Here is a 17,215-nt window from a genome sequence, read left to right as displayed (position 1 = left end):
CGCACCGACACAGATAGGTCTTATGGCGGCGATGGAACAGGAAAGACCTAGGATTGGGAAGGAAGCGGCCGTGGCCTTAATTAAGGTACAGCTCCAGCATTTGCCTGGTATGAAAATGGGAAACCACCGAAAACCATCTTCAGGTCTGCCGACAGTGGGGTTCGAACCCACTATCTCCCGAATGCGAGCTCACAGCTGCGCGCTCCTAAAGTCATGGTTCATTTGGTTTAGTTCCTATAATAATCTACAATAAATAATTCTCAAGTTGTTGAATATCTACTAGGGTATATATTACTCCTCTCTGGGATACTGGTTTTGCTGGTTGTATACATAATAAGTTACATAAACAATTCTAATTTATTCAAAGAAAGTCGGATTGCGTCACCCAATATGAATTGAACACTATATTTATGAATATTATGTTCATAATTTGTAGATGCATGTTTCTCTGCGTACTTGATTCTTATGGTTTAAAATTTACTACAAGAAAATTCAAATTTAGGAATATAATTATTTGCGTTTTGCTTGTATGATTTTGCTTTCGTCTCTGTAGGCTGAAAGTAGTAAATTAAAATACGTTAGTTGCTCATTCCGCAATATAGTATGGATTTATGCCATGCCATTTCTCTAAACTAAAAAGAATGGAGTGCAATCGTAGGAAGTCAGGTGATGCAGGAATTATTATATTACGAAGTAGTTGGAAGTAGATGGGGAGTATGGCAAAGTGAAACATGGACAATAACTGGTCGTAAAGAAAGAGAGGGGAAGCCTTTGAAATGTGGTGTTAGAGAAGAATGCCGAAGATGGTATGGATAAATCGGATCATGAATGGGGAGATAATGAAACGAGTTGGTGAGAAGAGAATAATTTTTCAAAATTTGATTTGAGAAAGGGACAGAATGATAGGACACATCTTAAGACACCCATCACTTGCCCAGTTAGTTTTTGAGGAAGTTACGGTGGTATGAACGTCGGGGGTAGACGAAGGCATGAATATGACAAAAATTAGAGTCTGTGTAGGATGCATTAGTTACGTAGAAATGGAAAGGTTAGCACATGATAGGATGGCTTGGATAGATGCATCAAACGAGTCTATTGACTGATCACACAAACAACAAGAATAATAACCCTCTAATACGCCATAAGAGAGTCAATAAGTAGTCGACGTTTAGTTTTGATGAAACAGAATAAGTTAACGGAAAGTAAAGTTTCTGCAGGATTTCTCGTTCCACACGACATAAAGAATGGCCATGTCTAACTTCCACGCAAGCGCGACTCCATAATACGATCTGCAGAGCTGCAGAACCACCAGAATGAAAGATATAATATACAGCGATTAGCGATCCCAACCTTCATACTGAGTGTTGATATCGAGTCAAAGATCGATACTCATACAGTTACTGGTGATCTGGCAACCCTGTTTAGATCTGTGAACGACAGAACATTAGGAGAGCCAGTCGGCCGTGGGAGAGCACACTTAACTACAGCTTCCTCCGATAGATGGCTAAGAGTCGCCCATAAGGTTCTGTATGAACTGCACGCCTTGCAGCACGGCTGGCCTGTTCCCGTGACCACAGAGTTAGTAAATAATACGCTAGAGATAGCACCAGTCTGTGAGAGAATTACTGCAGCGAGCGAGCATATTGAAATCTCATCTGTTTCAAAAAGAGCTCCCTCCACTATACTCATCAGTGTAAATGCAGAACTTTTAAAACTGTGTGGATATTGATATGGTTTAAAATTCTTATATGCCAACATTCTCAGATGCTATAATATACTTGTTCAGTAAAAGAAAGACCAAATAGCTTAAATTCACGAGAAATCCTTGATAAAAGAAGATAGTTGCGATTGAATAACATACATTCAAATTTACTGCTCATGATAAGTCTTCAAACAACGTACTTTAAGATTGGGGGTATGTATATTTACCTATCGTTTGTGTAGGTGGAGAGGACTTCAGCATAATTACATCCAACAACCGAAAACACTCTCTCTCGTACGAAGCGAATGAGCGAGTTCTTAGGCCTAAAAGTAATCATGAATATGTTTCTCCGTAATCGTAGCGAATTATTCCGAGATAGGTGGTCATGAATAGGAAAACAGGAACGATAGTACCATCAGATGATGTTCTCCCTCCATTAAGGAAGCCGACTCCCGAAGATTATGCAGTGTGTCGATACTAGATCAAATTTTCTTTCGATAAGCGCAAGAGAGGCTTTATTTTTTGTAACTTTTTAATTGTTGTTTTTTGTACCAGTCAGTTATTTATATTGTCGATGTCCCTCAAAATCGGGGTCTTAAAAATTGAGATGTACGTTTACCTGCATTTTTTCTGTACATTTTCGGGAACTTCACACTGGACATTGAGTAAAGTGTTTCCGCGGAGTTGGAGGATGGATGCATACGAGCTCAGCTGACACTTCCCGTACATACATACATTACATACATTATCATTATAGACTGTTATGCCTTTCAGCGTTCAGTCTGCAAGCCTCTGAGAATTAACTAAACGTCGCCACAATCCTCGATTTGCAACTAGTGTTGTGGCCTCATTTAGTTCTATACCTCTTATCTTTAAATCGTTAGAAACAGAGTCTAACCATCGTCGTCTTGGTCTCCCTCTACTTCTCTTACCCTCCATAACAGAGTCCATTATTCTCCTAGGTAACCTATCCTCCTCCATTCGCCTCACATGACCCCACCACCGAAGCCGGTTTATGCGTACAGCTTCATCCATCGAGTTCATTCCTAAATTAGCTTTTATCTCCTCATTCCGAGTACCCTCCTGCCATTGTTCCCACCTGTTTGTACCAGCAATCATTCTTGCTACATTCATGTCTGTTACTTCTAACTTATGAATAAGATATCCTGAGTCCACCCAGCTTTCGCTCCCGTAAAGCAAAGTTGGTCTGAAAACAGACCGATGTAAAGATAGTTTCGTCTGGGAGCTGACTTCCTTCTTACAGAATACTGCTGATCGCAACTGCGACCTCACTGCATTAGCTTTACAACACCTTGATTCAATCTCGCTTACTATATTACCATCCTGGGAAAAAACACAACCTAAATACTTGAAATTATCGACCTGTTCTAGCTTTGTATCACCAATCTGACATTCAATTCTGTTGAATTTCTTACCTACTGACATCAATTCAGTCTTCGAGAGGCTAATTTTCATACCATACTCATTGCACCTATTTTCAAGTTCTAAGATGTTAGACTGCAGGCTTTCGGCACAGTCTGCCATTAAGACCAAGTCGTCAGCATAGGCCAAACTATTTACTACATTTCCGCCTAACTGAATCCCTCCCTGCCATTTTATACTCTTTCAGCATATGATCCATGTAAACTACAAACAGCAAAGGTGAAAGATTACAGCCTTGTCTAACTCCTGTAAGTACCCTGAACCAAGAACTCATTCTACCATCAATTCTCACTGAAGCCCAATTGTCAACATAAATGCCTTTGATTGATTTTAATAATCTACCTTTAATTCCATAGTCCCCCAGTATAGCGAACATCTTTTCCCTAGGTACCCTGTCATATGCTTTCTCTAAATCTACGAAACATGAACACAACTGCCTACTCCTCTCGTAGCATTTTTCAATTACCTGCCGCATACTGAAAATCTGATCCTGACAGCCTCTCTGTGGTCTGAAACCACACTGGTTTTCATCCAATTTCCTCTCAACGACTGATCGCACCTTCCCTTCCAAGATGCCAGTGAATACTTTGCCTGGTATACTAAGCAATGAGATACCTCGATAGTTATTGCAATCCTTCCTGTTCCCTTGCTTATAGATAGGTGCAATTACTGCTTTTGCCCAATCTGAAGGTACCTTACCAACACTCCACGCTAATTTTACTACTCTATGAAGCCATTTCATCCCTGCCTTCCCACTATACTTCACCATTTCAGGTCTAATTTCATCTATTCCTGCTGCCTTATGACAATGGAGTTTATTTACTATCCTTTCCACTTCCTCAAGCATAATTTCACCAACATCATTTTCCTCCTCCCCATGAGCTTGGCTGTTTGCAACACCACCATGATGATTTCCTTTTACATTGAGAAGATGTTCAAAATATTCCCTCCACCTCTCCAGTGATTCCCTGGGATCTATTATGAGTTCACCTGAATTACTCAAAACACTGTTCATTTCCTTTTTCCCTCCCTTCCTAAGATTCTTTATTACTGTCCAGAAAGGTTTCCCTGCTGCTTGACCTACCTTTTCCAGGTTATTACCAAAATCTTCCCATGACTTCTTTTTGGATTCAACAACTATTTGTTTCGCTCTGTTTCTTTCATCTACGTACAAATCCCTGTCTGCCTCGGCCCTTGTTTGGAGCCATTTCTGATAAGCCTTCTTTTTACGTTTACAGGCTGCTCTCAGTTCATCATTCCACCAAGATGTTCGCCTTTTCCCATCTTTACACACAGTTGTTCCTAGGCATTCCCTTGCTGTTTCTACTACAGCATCCCTGTATGCCACCCATTCACTTTCTATATCCTGAACCTGCTTACTGTCTACTGTTCGAAACTTCTCACTAATCATATCCATGTATTTCTGTCTAATTTCCTCGTCCTGGATATTTTCTACCCTTATTCGTTTGCAGACAGATTTCACTTTCTCTACCCTAGGCCTAGAGATACTTAGTTCACTACAGATCAGATAGTGATCTGTATCATCGAAAAATCCCCGAAAAACTCGTACATTCCTAAAAGATTTCCTGAATTCAAAGTCTGTTAAGATATAGTCTATTATGGATCTGGTACCCCTAGCCTCCCATGTGTAGCGGTGAATAGCCTTATGCTTGAAGAATGTATTCGTAACAGCTAAACCCATACTAGCACAGAAGTCCAGCAAACGCTTCCCATTCCCATTAGCTTCCATATCTTCCCCACATTTACCAATCACCCTTTCGTATCCTTCAGTTCTATTCCCAACTCTCGCGTTGAAATCGCCCATTAGCACTATTCTATCCTTGCTGTTGACCCTGACCACAATGTCACTCAATGCTTCATAAAACTTGTCAACTTCATCCTCATCTGCACCCTCACATGGTGAATACACAGACACAATCCTTGTCCTAATTCCTCCCACTGACACATCTACCCACATCATTCGCTCATTTACGTGCCTAACCGAAACTATGTTGCGTGCAATGGTATTCCTGATAAAGAGCCCTACCCCAGACTCTGCCCTTCCCTTTCTAACACCCGTCAAGTACACTTTATAATCTCCTATCTCTTCCTCCTTATCTCCCCTTACCCGAATATCACTTACTCCTAGCACATCCAGATGCATCCTCTTTGCTGACTCAGCCAGTTCTACCTTCTTTCTTCCATAAGCCCCATTAATATTGATAGCTCCCCATCGAATTCCATTTCGTTCGCCAAGTTGTTTCCAAGGAGTCCCTCGCCTGTCAAATGGGAGTGGGACTCCATTACTCCCATAGGTCCGAGGCTTGCTTAAAATGTTCTGAGCTCGGTAAATTCATGAAGCAGGATGCTGCCCTACTTGCACATAGTCCAAGTGAGGATCTCTCCTCTAACGGGTTATGGACCACCGGTGAATTGTATAGTCCTAGCCGCCTGAGCACAAGGAGGGCCACGACTCAGAATATGTCCGAGATGCCCTCTCCCATTCCATAGCAACTGGTATCCCGACTCTCAGGACCACTTACTAGGCCACTCAGCCGTTGCCCATGGTTCACGAACTAGGACGTGACTACAGTAACCCACAAACATGAAGCAATAGAAATTTAGATTTGTCTATTACACTTACTGCAATGGACTGGGCGTTACAGAGCATAACCACCGACACAGTTCAGCACGAGCCGCCACTGCTTCCACGTGCTCCCAACTGTAGTCTCGAGAAAACAGCATGAATACAGAATGTAGTAACTCCAACATCGGAAGCAATTATTTACAACAGAAGAGTAACAGGCGAACACTATTGGCTCATACTGTAAGCTTAGGGCAGGTCTAATTGTCGGCTGTATATTGTGACCGTAGGAAGTGTTGAACTATCTTTAAAATTTTTAATAGTTTATATAAATGTGAGGTCCTGGGCCAAAGATTTGATTCGTACCTTAGACCTTCAAATAAGCGTTTCCTTCGAACGAGTTTCAGTTTGTGATTAAAACTCAGATTTCCGAAAAGTACTACTTTCCAGATCAATCAGGCCATGAAGGATGTGAATATCAAAATCTTCTGTTTGGCAATGTTGTCTAACTGTATTTTTGGGGTTTAATTTTGGACTATGACTGGTAAAAATTGCAAGCAAGCTTTTATTTTTACGTGACTCTTTATATCACGATCATAGTCAGCGGCCTTCTAGCTTTACGTCGAAATCGAACCACAGGAACGTGACTTTTCATTTCATTGCATTGAATGTAGTTTGAAATTCTGTCACCTTGGTGAGTAGCCATGGCTATTAAAAGAACCTAAGTGATCCCTAGAATAAATGTGGTTGAACTTGGAGGAAGTCTTGAGATATGTTGACATCAGTGGTGAGGTTCAAATTTCTGAACTCCTGATTTTGAAATTCCCTTGTCAATGATGGTGTGAAACACTCTGGTTGAGTGTTTCTAACATTACTGACCTCATTTTGAACTAGCACCTTACTCTCACTGCGAAGAAATACAAGGTAGGGCCTGTCCAGTCACAAGTGCATGTGCAGGTTGTAAGAAATTTACATAACCCCCATGTTGATTTTTCTTTATGGGAGGTATTCAGCTGTCTCTTGACATTTGCTAACGTGAAATGTAGTCCCAGTCTCATTTATGACTACGACAGTATGGAAGCTGGATAGTATGGATAGTACTGAGTAATGATTAGAGGTCGAATGCTTACGTAAGAACTCAAACTAATTTTGTTAGTAGGAAGCGTCGTCTAGCCCGCTCTTCCGTAATGTAGCAAGAATAACATAACTTCGAGAGGTTCTAATGGTTCGGGATCCTAAGGTTTATGCAAGTCTCAAAACACAAATGTTGTCCGTGTTAAAGTATCATTGTTTCGCTCTTCAGCAAGTTTTCATTCCAACCTATAGGTAAATGCCTAAATATGCGGGCTCTAAAAATGACAGTTGGGGCATGACTGTTGCGTTTGAATGTTATGAAAGGTGCTAAATATAGGGTCAGTCACGCTTCCGTAGTTCTTATTAGCCCAAAGAGGAAAGCAATGATGAACTACCCCAGTCCTCATATTGCCTAGGTCTCCTCATTTTGATGTCACGGTCGCATTTTGCGATTTTCCTATAACCGCATAAATTTCGGTGGTGCTATTTGAGGATCCAACTAGCCTTCAGGTTGAGTCTTCAATGGAAGAGGAACACAACTCAGCATTATTGCGGTATACTTTCCTCAGTTCTTTGCAGTGAGACTGACAGCTCGTATGGGGAAAGGAGGACAGGCAGAATAGTTTGGAAGAAGTGATCCAACACAGATACCGTATCGTTTCCCTCCACTGGCTATCTCTTCAATCTCAGAGTACAGATTCTTATCAAATGAGGCAACATGTATTTCTCAGACTTCCCTATATCGCCGCTGTGTCTGCAAAAGCTGCTATGTTATAATATGGTGGGAGAAATACTGATCCGCAGCACATGTATCATAAGAGCAAGAATTCTTTGACGCTATTCGCACAGTATTGAACCTTAAATGTAGAAGCTTGCCGCCCAAAGTTCTAAGCTGAAATATTTTACATAGCGGTTTTCGCAGGTGTAACGATATGCTATTTACGTCATATTTAATTAAATTGTATTTTATTATATGAGTTTAATATTTTGAAATCGTGTCAACAGGTATTCTTCGTACTGAGGAAGAAGAACAACCAGGTGACAGGACTCCATGTGTGGCACCACACCTTGATGCCAGTCACCGGATGGATTGCTATCAGGTTCTTGCCAGGTATTTATTAGCCCACATATTCATTAAACTGTTTATGTAACCTAATCTGTGTTACTTCAGAACACGCTGTAAATGACTTCATGCTTTCACTCATCTTCAGTCAATAATGCAGTTGAGAGTGTGTTCTATTGCAGAACACTAGTTAATAAGTTATATTCCTGTATAAACAACACACCTTCAATATTATTTTCACTAATATTAAAACTGATATAAACAAGTTAAGCGAGATTAGAAGATCGATTAGAACAGACACGTAATATTTGACTCTGTTGTATTCAGTATATAAGTCGAAATTCCCGTGAATTTCTCTAGATAAACGTTTGCATTTATTTTATATTATAACTAGCTGTAGTACCCGGCGTTGCCCGGATAGTTTCTGAATATTTACCTTTAAGATTTGCATTACCAGTTAGTTATGTGTGATGTGAATTTTTATAGAATTCCTTTTTGACTTGCTGATTGATATGTTATGATCTATTATGTAGTTTTAAAATTATTTAGATGTGTTTGATTTCAAGTTTTAGATTATTTAATTTTCGAGTAAAACTTCGTCCTTATGGAAGCTCGAATCGACTGGGAAGTATTTGATCCTGTCAAAAATTAATAAGTGATAACTATATGTATTTAGCCGTCGTACTATAGATACGATGTTCAGGATTTCAACAGTCAATGAGACTGTCCCCCTCCCGCCCTCCACCACTAAGAGATATAAAATCTGGATTGTTACCATTCATCTCAGTGACCCAGAAAACTGTAGATTCGACACTATTTTCGATTATTTTTATATCTCACTCCCCCTCACCCACATCCCAAAGGGGGCTGAACATGAATTTAAAAAAATTCGGAGTGTCACTAATTACTCCAGCTACCACGAAAACTATGGATTCGATAATATTCTATATTATTTTTATACCACCCCCATCGCCCCCTGCCCATAAAGGTGCTAGGGGTGTCTTACCCTCACGCGGATTGTCTCCTGATACTAATTGATAAGTGTACCAAGTTTGGTGAAATTGCTCCAGTGGTTTAGAAGGAGATGTTTCATTTACACACCCACACTCACACCCACACGCACACACATACATCAGTTTTTATATATAGTAAGAAGAAGATAATATTTTTATATGTAGTTTTTCGATTAATTTTATATCTCACCCCCTTCGCTCCTCACTTGGACTTGCAAAAAATCCAGAGTAATACTATTCATCTCAGAGACCCTGAAATCTATGGATTCGAAACTGTTTTTAATTATTTCTATATCTCACCCCCCCTTTGCTAACCACCTAAAAGGGGGATGGACTTTAAAAAATTCAAGAGTATTACTTTTCAACTCAGCGACCCCGAAAACTATGAATTCGACACTATTCTCGATTATTATTGTAACAACCCCCCCCCCCCTTGACCCTCTCCCTTAAGGGCGCTAGGGATGGCTTACCCCCCCACAGTGATCGTCTCCCGATAGTAAGTAATACGTGTACCAAGTTTGGTTGAAATTGCTCCAGTGGTTTAGGGGGAGATGTGTCATTTACACACACACTTTTATTTCTATATATAGTAAGATTTTTACACTCGTACTTCACCCCCTTTCCATCCCGCCAAAAGGAGTCCTATGAGTGCCTTACACAACAGTATATTTTTTCCAGATATTAAGTCTTATTTGTACCAATTTTGGTTGGCAGCTATGTCCAAACGTACATACATAATCTCACTGCTCTAGAATCCTGGAGCTGACGTTGTCATGGTTACGGCAGTTCATTTCTTTATCCGATTCCTAGAGCAGGGGTAGTGTGGTGCCAATATCTCCGTAACGGTTGGTTTTAGGGCCTTAAATTATGGTTTTCGGGCCCGTAGGGCTTACCGAGTTTCGTTCTTTGAGTCAAGAGGATTAAATTGAGCTTTGTCTCGTCCTTATACGACAAATTCGATATTTTGCCTATAATAGTATAAGAGAAAATGGAGAAAAACCGTTGTGGTTTTCCTATAAAACCCCCGTCTTTTCAAAGATTTTAAAATGATATGCATATCGAAACCTTCCCCGGGGTGAGTATACTCTAAATATGAAGTTTGATTGAGATCTATCCAGCCGTTTCGACGTGATGGTGGAACAAACAAATAAACAGACAAACAGACACGAACAACTTTATTTGTAAGAATTTACACCACTAGTTTGTTGAAATACACTCGTTAATTTTAAGAACATTTAAATATGATATTTTTGCCATACTGTAATCAGTTTAGAGCAATTATATCTACTCAAAATATTACTTTCCACCAGAGCCTCCTTAATGGTTATTTTGTAAGGTCGTTACAGAATTTCCACAGCAACTACAGTAGTCTAGGTGCCCATACAATCCACACAGCTCTTTACCCTTTCAGCAAGTCCTTTTCTTCACGCCGGTTCTTGTCTCCAACGACGTGGACAAGAGATTGGACTTACAGAAGACTGAACCTTCCGGTCCCTATGGGTGCTGAAAGGAAAACTAAATAAGTGTTAGGAACTGGGCATGCGGGAACTAAAAGAAAGGGACGTCCACGGATGGGATTGAATCAGATGGTCAGTGATACTGTTAAGTACCTCGTAAGAGACCGGGGCAATGTAAGGCAAGTGGCGCCAGAGAGACCTGATTCGGACATACAGAAAGGAGCCATGAGTAAGAATAATAATAAGACCAAGAGAGTTGGCCTGCAGTAGGGTCCCACAGCTGCAAGCTTGAATTCGGGAGATGATGGGGTCGAATCCCACAGTTGGCAACCCTGAATGTGGTTTTCTATGGTTTCCTATATTCACACAAGGAAAATGATGGGAGTGCACCTTTATTAAGGCTATGTCTACCACCTTTTCAATCTGTCCCTTGCCCATCTTTGCGTCGACGACGTTAAACTTCTAGCCAAAGAGAAAACCAGTTTACCGGGCGAGTTGGCCGTGCGCGTAGAGGCGCGCGGCTGTGAGCTTGCATCCGGGAGATAGTAGGTTCGAATCCCACTATCGGCAGCCCTGAAAATGGTTTTCCGTGGTTTCCCATTTTCACACCAGGCAAATGCTGGGGCTGTACCTTAATTAAGGCCACGGCCGCTTCCTTCCAACTCCTAGGCCTTTCCTATCCCATCGTCGCCATAAGACCTATCTGTGTCAGTGCGACGTAAAGCCCCTAGCAAAAAAAAAAAAAAAGAAAACCAGTTTGCGAAAGTGTCAATTTAAACGAGGTAAAACGTTCCTTAAATGGGAATTAAACATAAAATTAATAACGTCGACTTATTAAATGACTGGCAGGAAACTAAAATGAGAAACATGAAAGAGTGTGAGAGGTGAAACATAGACGCTGGAAGAGAGAGAGAGAGAGAGAGAGAGAGAGAGAGAGAGAGAGAGATAGACGTATATTACAGGTTATACACGGTAATCTTACTTCACCCACTAACAAGGGAAGCCTGTAGTGTGGCAGACATCGAATTTATTGAATTTACGTGAGGTTATTCTAATAAGTACAAAATCAAAAAACTATAGGGATATGGGCTTTAATTTCCGAAACTTTTACCGTTTCAGTTTTGAAACATCAATTATAAGCCGTCGTTAAAAGCTGATACTACGAAACCGTCCTCGTAGCGTACGAGCCAAGACGCTGGTTACGTAATGCAAGGTGGACGGGTGTGGATCACGATTTATCCCCTCAAGATATTCGTTTCATTCGCCTGAAAAGATGTTTGACGGTTTTCTTCGTTCTTTCTTGTATTTCAAGACTATCAGTAGACTACTATTAGCATGGGCCACTCATAAAATGTTATATTGCCGTGAATATTGTCTGAAAGTTTAATCGCAAAAATCTCGAAAGTTAAAACCTATCCAAATGAATTTCCAAATATGTATTTATTTCGTACCCATGTAAATTAACCTCGCAAAATCTCGACAAAGTCGGTGTTCACCAAATAATTGACTCCTTTTAGAACACACATAATATGAAGTATTGGTAACAAGTAGTCGTTAATACAACGAGATTAATAATCATAGAAGATATTGCGTCTATTACGGATATCCAAGCATCCTACAAATTGTACACTGGTATCAATGAGTGATAATTTAATAATGTCATAACCTTATTACTGCCCACTCCTCGCCTACGTTTGATAGGATCGTTAAGTATAAGAACTTTTACACAATGTCTAATTTTCTTCATATATATCGTTTTGGACATTCTTCCAGTAAAAGAAGGTCATCAAAAATTGTTTCCCGGTGGGATTTCAAGGATTATGAGTTTATTGTTATCGGCATGTGTTTCGGAAAGATACGTTCATTTGGTTTACGAACCACGCTTCGATCATTGGACTGCACTGCTCTTCACGAACTTTGAATAATTTTCCGGAATCATAACATCATCGTCGAAATTTTCACAGTTGTTAGCTCCACCTGGTTAAGGTGGGATAATATTTAATGACACACAATCCTCTGAATAAATATAATCACCTTCGATACTTGAATTGCATCCAGGTATGAAATTCTCTCCTCACGTGTTCATAAATTCACATAATGTATATTTTTTCCTGAAAAAAATCGCAAAATAAAATAAGCATAAAATCACGTAAGGTTAACAAAACTGCCTTTTGACCAGATGATCAACGGTTAGGACACTATGTATAGATGTTCTTATCATAGACATCTACAGACATAGTCTTCATTTCCATATTTTTAATGCAAAATACACATAATAAAAAACCTCCTGACAAAATATACAACAAATTACTGTGAAAAGAAGATCAATCACCACTGATCTGCATTTAGGACAGTCGCCCGGGTGGTATATACCATATCAGTTGTTTACCTAGCATTTCCTTAAATAATTTCAATAATTTTGAAGTTTATTGAACCTCTCCCTTGGTAAATCACTCCAATCATCTTCCCATAAACGAATATTTTCCGTAAATTGTCCTCTTGAATTCCTACTTTGTTTTCATATTGTGATATTTCCGACTTTTAAAAACACCACTCAAACGTATTCGTCTACTATTGTCATTCCTCGCCATCCCTTTACAGACAGAATGGAAGATACCACTTGGTCGAGCAGCTCGTCTTATTTCTCCCAGGACTTCCGAACCCAAACTTTGCAAAATTTTCGCAACGCTACTTTTTTGTCGGAAATCACCAAGAACGAATCGAGGTGCTTTTCTCTGGATATTTTCCAGTTTTCGAGTCCCGGTGAGGAACTGGAGCTGCACTGGAACCGTACACTATTTGTGGTCTTACCTAAAACGTGCCTTCTACTTTAAATTCTTGTTGCTTGTTGTTTTAAGGGGCCTAACATCGAAGGTCATCGGCCCAACTTTAAATTCTTACTGCGACCCCAAAATATACTCGTAACCATCTAAAAAGATCTGTAACCTTTATTCACAATCCCGTTTACGTCATTACCCGAATTAAGAACTTCCATTATATTACCATATCAACGATATTTGCTTCCCTGTAGACACAATTTCATGTAGAATATAACGTCTTAAAAGGGAAAGGGAAAGTAAGCATTTTTAAATTTGCGTATATTCCGAAAATATTAAGAAAAGTCGTAGAGTAGTTTTGATTCACGACTGGAATTTTACAGTCTTGAAACCATGGATCAGCGAACAATCTTTTTCCTTTTGTGTAGAGCATTCGGTCCAGCTGAGGGCTGCTGCTTCGATTGTCAAATAATCGTCTTTGGACCCATGCTGATAAGAAATTTTAAGAAAGAAATTGATGTAATAATATAGGTAAAATCATTTCAGCAAGCAGAATGTGTAACTAACTCACACACAGTATTATCACATGTTAAAGTAATTGTAAAATTAACGCTCAATTAATATTCACTCGTGCATCTTGTTACCCTTGAATTGTGTTTGTTCACGTACCATGTACCGATATGTGGCCTTGTTAGTTCACTACTGAGTCTTGCCGCGAACGACACATTACATTTCACACTGAAAAACACAGTTTTAATCTTGTAATACTTGAATTTTGAATGACTTAGTCATGATGTCTAAGGTAAGGAAATAACCCTTTGTGGAATCGTGAAAGTTGAATTTCTAACTACTGATGAGACAGCCGCGATCAAATGAGCACTTGGCTTGACAATTTTATGTGTCTTATTTTTCTGTATCATGTTCTTTTTAAGAGCGTGATCCTGGCAATAAAAATCATTTAGGGAACTTGGCTTCGTGTTTCATCATTTTAACACCACAGCACGTCTTTTTACAGCAAAAGAGAAATACCGCTGTACCATTTTTATCATAGTAACGTTCTGGTCACTTTGCTTAAATGTGAGCAGGTAATAAGCCTCCCATATATTAAATAAAATAATTGGCAGGGTCTGTATTGAGACCGGGCGAATGACTGTGCGGTTAGGGGCGGGCAGCTGTGAGCTATCATCCGGGAGATAGTGGGTTCGAGCCACACTGTCACCGGCCCTAAAGATGGTTTTCCATTGTTTTCCATTTCCATACCAGGCAAATGATAGGGCTTTACTTTGATTAAGGGCACGACCACTTCTTTCCCATTACTAGGCCTTTCCTACGCCATTGTCGCCAAAAAGACCTATCTGTGTCGGTGCGACGTAAAGCCAATTAAAAAAAACTCTGTGACGGAGCGAAGATCACAGGTCTTTTGTGCGTAGAATACGTCGCGTGGATTTTGGATGAGTGTTAGATATAAGTAATATCAATAATAAACGCACGTCCTCAAAGCGCAACCGGGAGATAGTGGGTTCGAACCCCACTGTCGGCAGCCCTGAAGATTGTTTTCCGTGGTTTCGCATTTTCACACCAGGCAAATGCTGGGTATGTACCTTAATTAAGGCCACGGTCGCTTCCTTCCCACTCCTAGGCCTTTCCTGTCCCATCGTCGCCATAAGAACTGTCTGTGTCAGTGCGACGTAAAGCAAATAGAAAAAAAAATGCCCTCAAGCTACCGTGTGCAGACGTTTAAATTTGACGCCATCTGGCTGTCTGCTCGTCAATTTCGACGTTCTGTTTTACTCTATGCCTATTAGATGACAGAGTAAACCAGATCTCTTAGGCGTCTATGGCAGAGTTTTAATTAATTTTGTCGGGTAAACACCAAATGTGTCACCTGAGATTTTTTACATGCCAACATTGCACGACATGAAGTGTAGAATGGACTTTTTTCTGCCCTTGACTACCTTAGCCAGGTTTGAACCCGCTATCTTGGAATCCGGAGGTCGACATATTTTCGCTGATCCACAGAGGCAGTGAACACCTAGAATTGTTTAGATTTTTCTTTTTTTCAGGGACATTCCTTTTGCAAAATTTTCCAAATCACACGTTTTCCAATACTTATCGATTCCATTAAATATTCTCAAGTGTTTTAGGATGTACCTACCTCCATAAGCCAAACAGGGGCAGTGGATATATTCGGTTGCTGCTTGGCATATTTCTTACTGCCGGATGCCCTTCCTGATGCCAATCTCAGTTGAGGAGCCGAGCCAATGAAGATGAAATTAATGATAAGGAATGAAATTGGATACCGGTAGAGGTGAGGGTGCGAGAGGAATCGGTTGTGGCCTATGAATAGAAACTGTCCCAGCATTTCCCTGGAAGTGAACATGGGAAACCACAGGAAACTATTCTCAGGACCACCTACGGCGAAGTTCGAGCCCACTCGTTTTCCGAATGCAGAATTCGGCTCCGTAATAGTGACAGGTGGTATATCTACCTAAATACAATCGACTTGTTTGTTCAAGCAGAGTCCCAGCGTTCCACCTAATGACAAATACCTCGAGTGAATAACGTCTGTGGTTGGCGGCGGAACCATTCTTCAAAGGTGTCTCAGACTCATTGTTTGCGAACCGGCATCCCTTAATTGTCATTTTTTCCCACTTCCTCACCAGGTTGTCCACTGTGCCTGACATCGTTTAGGCATGTCCATGATGAAACTCCCAACACCATACTTTCTATGAACACTGTACAACTGATACACACTCATTCCCATACAAATCCTTCATACGAAGATAAATACCTGCTCCGCCAACACCATCTGCCACCATAAACTAAGTAACCACCTCTGGGTAATTATGGACAAAATTGTGGCAAAACCGTGTCTAATCACTTTGCTTCCGCATATACAGGCAATACACTACCACTTTCAGACAATGCCAGATTTCTTTCTTAAATACCCCCGACGCACGAGCAATGATCTCTATCTTCGAATAGCGATGCTTGTACTAAAGTCTCAGTTTCATTTGGCAGCTCCCATCTGTAGGCTGTCTTATGCTCAGACTCAGATATTAAGAGTTTGTTCGATTCCTCTTGACTCCCTCTGGTTTCCGTTTTCAGCAGACTTGAGAATTCTTTAAATGAAGTTTCTGTGACATTTTGGAAATTTGCACAAATTTCAGAATTATTTCATAATTTTTCACGTACCTAATTAAGTTTTCTTACAAATATTATTACAGATGTTTATAGAACCCCTCGTGGAAGAAACGAACGACCTCTCGCAGTTCTAGCTATCACGTCGCAGTGCCGAGTTCTCATAATTTAATAACCGCACCCTCCAAGCTCCGATTTCACAACAGAATGGCGCACGTTCTCGCTAATAACTATAGTGCTATCTGACCTTGAAAGGTATTTAGGTAGACTCTTTGAATCTTCTTCTTTTTTGTACGCCAGCTAACTTTTATCATTTTGAAACTAATGATAGAAGTTTAGTAGACCGTTTTTGGTACATATGGATATTTACTGAGGAGGCCAGTTCTGGAACGAAGCGAGAGACGTATCAATTACCTACTAAATTTGAAGGCTTAATTCAAATTTTTATATTTTACTTATGACCTCATTATGATTTCTTTATTAGTGATTAGAACCTAATCGGTTAAAATTCGGTTATCTAATCGAAGTGGTAGAGACTTGTTTGGTTCTCCCGGAAAAACACGGACTTGCCGGTCAGGATGTCTAAGAACTTTGGAACGAAACGTTCACTTCTGTAGAGGCACAAGGTCCTGGGGTTTCAATCAGTCTACACCACAAATTAGTACCAGATTAATTATTTCGGTAAAAGGTAACTGGGCATAGATCTAACTACTCTGTCCCTCCTAGTGCCGTGGTTATATATAATGTAAATGTATACTTTCCATCTTTCCGATAACTTCAAGACTTGTACGGAGATGGTTATTAAATGCTTGGGTGGGAGTTTAATCTAATTTACACAGATGGTAGTCCACATTAATAGTGTAATAAAAAACCCAAAACCTGACAGAAGCAGATGCTACACCTATATGAAATACATTCCACCTTAACATTACGAATCGCGTTCCATAAACGGATATAATAG

General features: G+C 40.2%; 1 protein-coding gene across 1 annotated transcript in view; it reads left to right on the top strand.

The window, feature by feature from the left end:
• The window catches only part of LOC136877766 (very long chain fatty acid elongase 7), a 163,421-nt gene that overhangs the window by 121,260 nt on the left and 24,946 nt on the right, over positions 1-17,215 (top strand). The window contains exon 5 of the mRNA XM_067151975.2: positions 7,809-7,914. Coding sequence (XP_067008076.1) covers positions 7,809-7,914 — 106 coding nt within the window. The remainder of the gene's footprint in view (positions 1-7,808; positions 7,915-17,215) is intronic.

Source organism: Anabrus simplex, chromosome 1 (genome assembly GCF_040414725.1).
Source record: "Anabrus simplex isolate iqAnaSimp1 chromosome 1, ASM4041472v1, whole genome shotgun sequence".
NCBI classification, from domain to species: Eukaryota; Metazoa; Arthropoda; class Insecta; order Orthoptera; family Tettigoniidae; genus Anabrus; species Anabrus simplex.
Note: the sequence above shows the minus strand (reverse complement) of the source record. Positions and strands in the feature narration are given on the sequence as shown.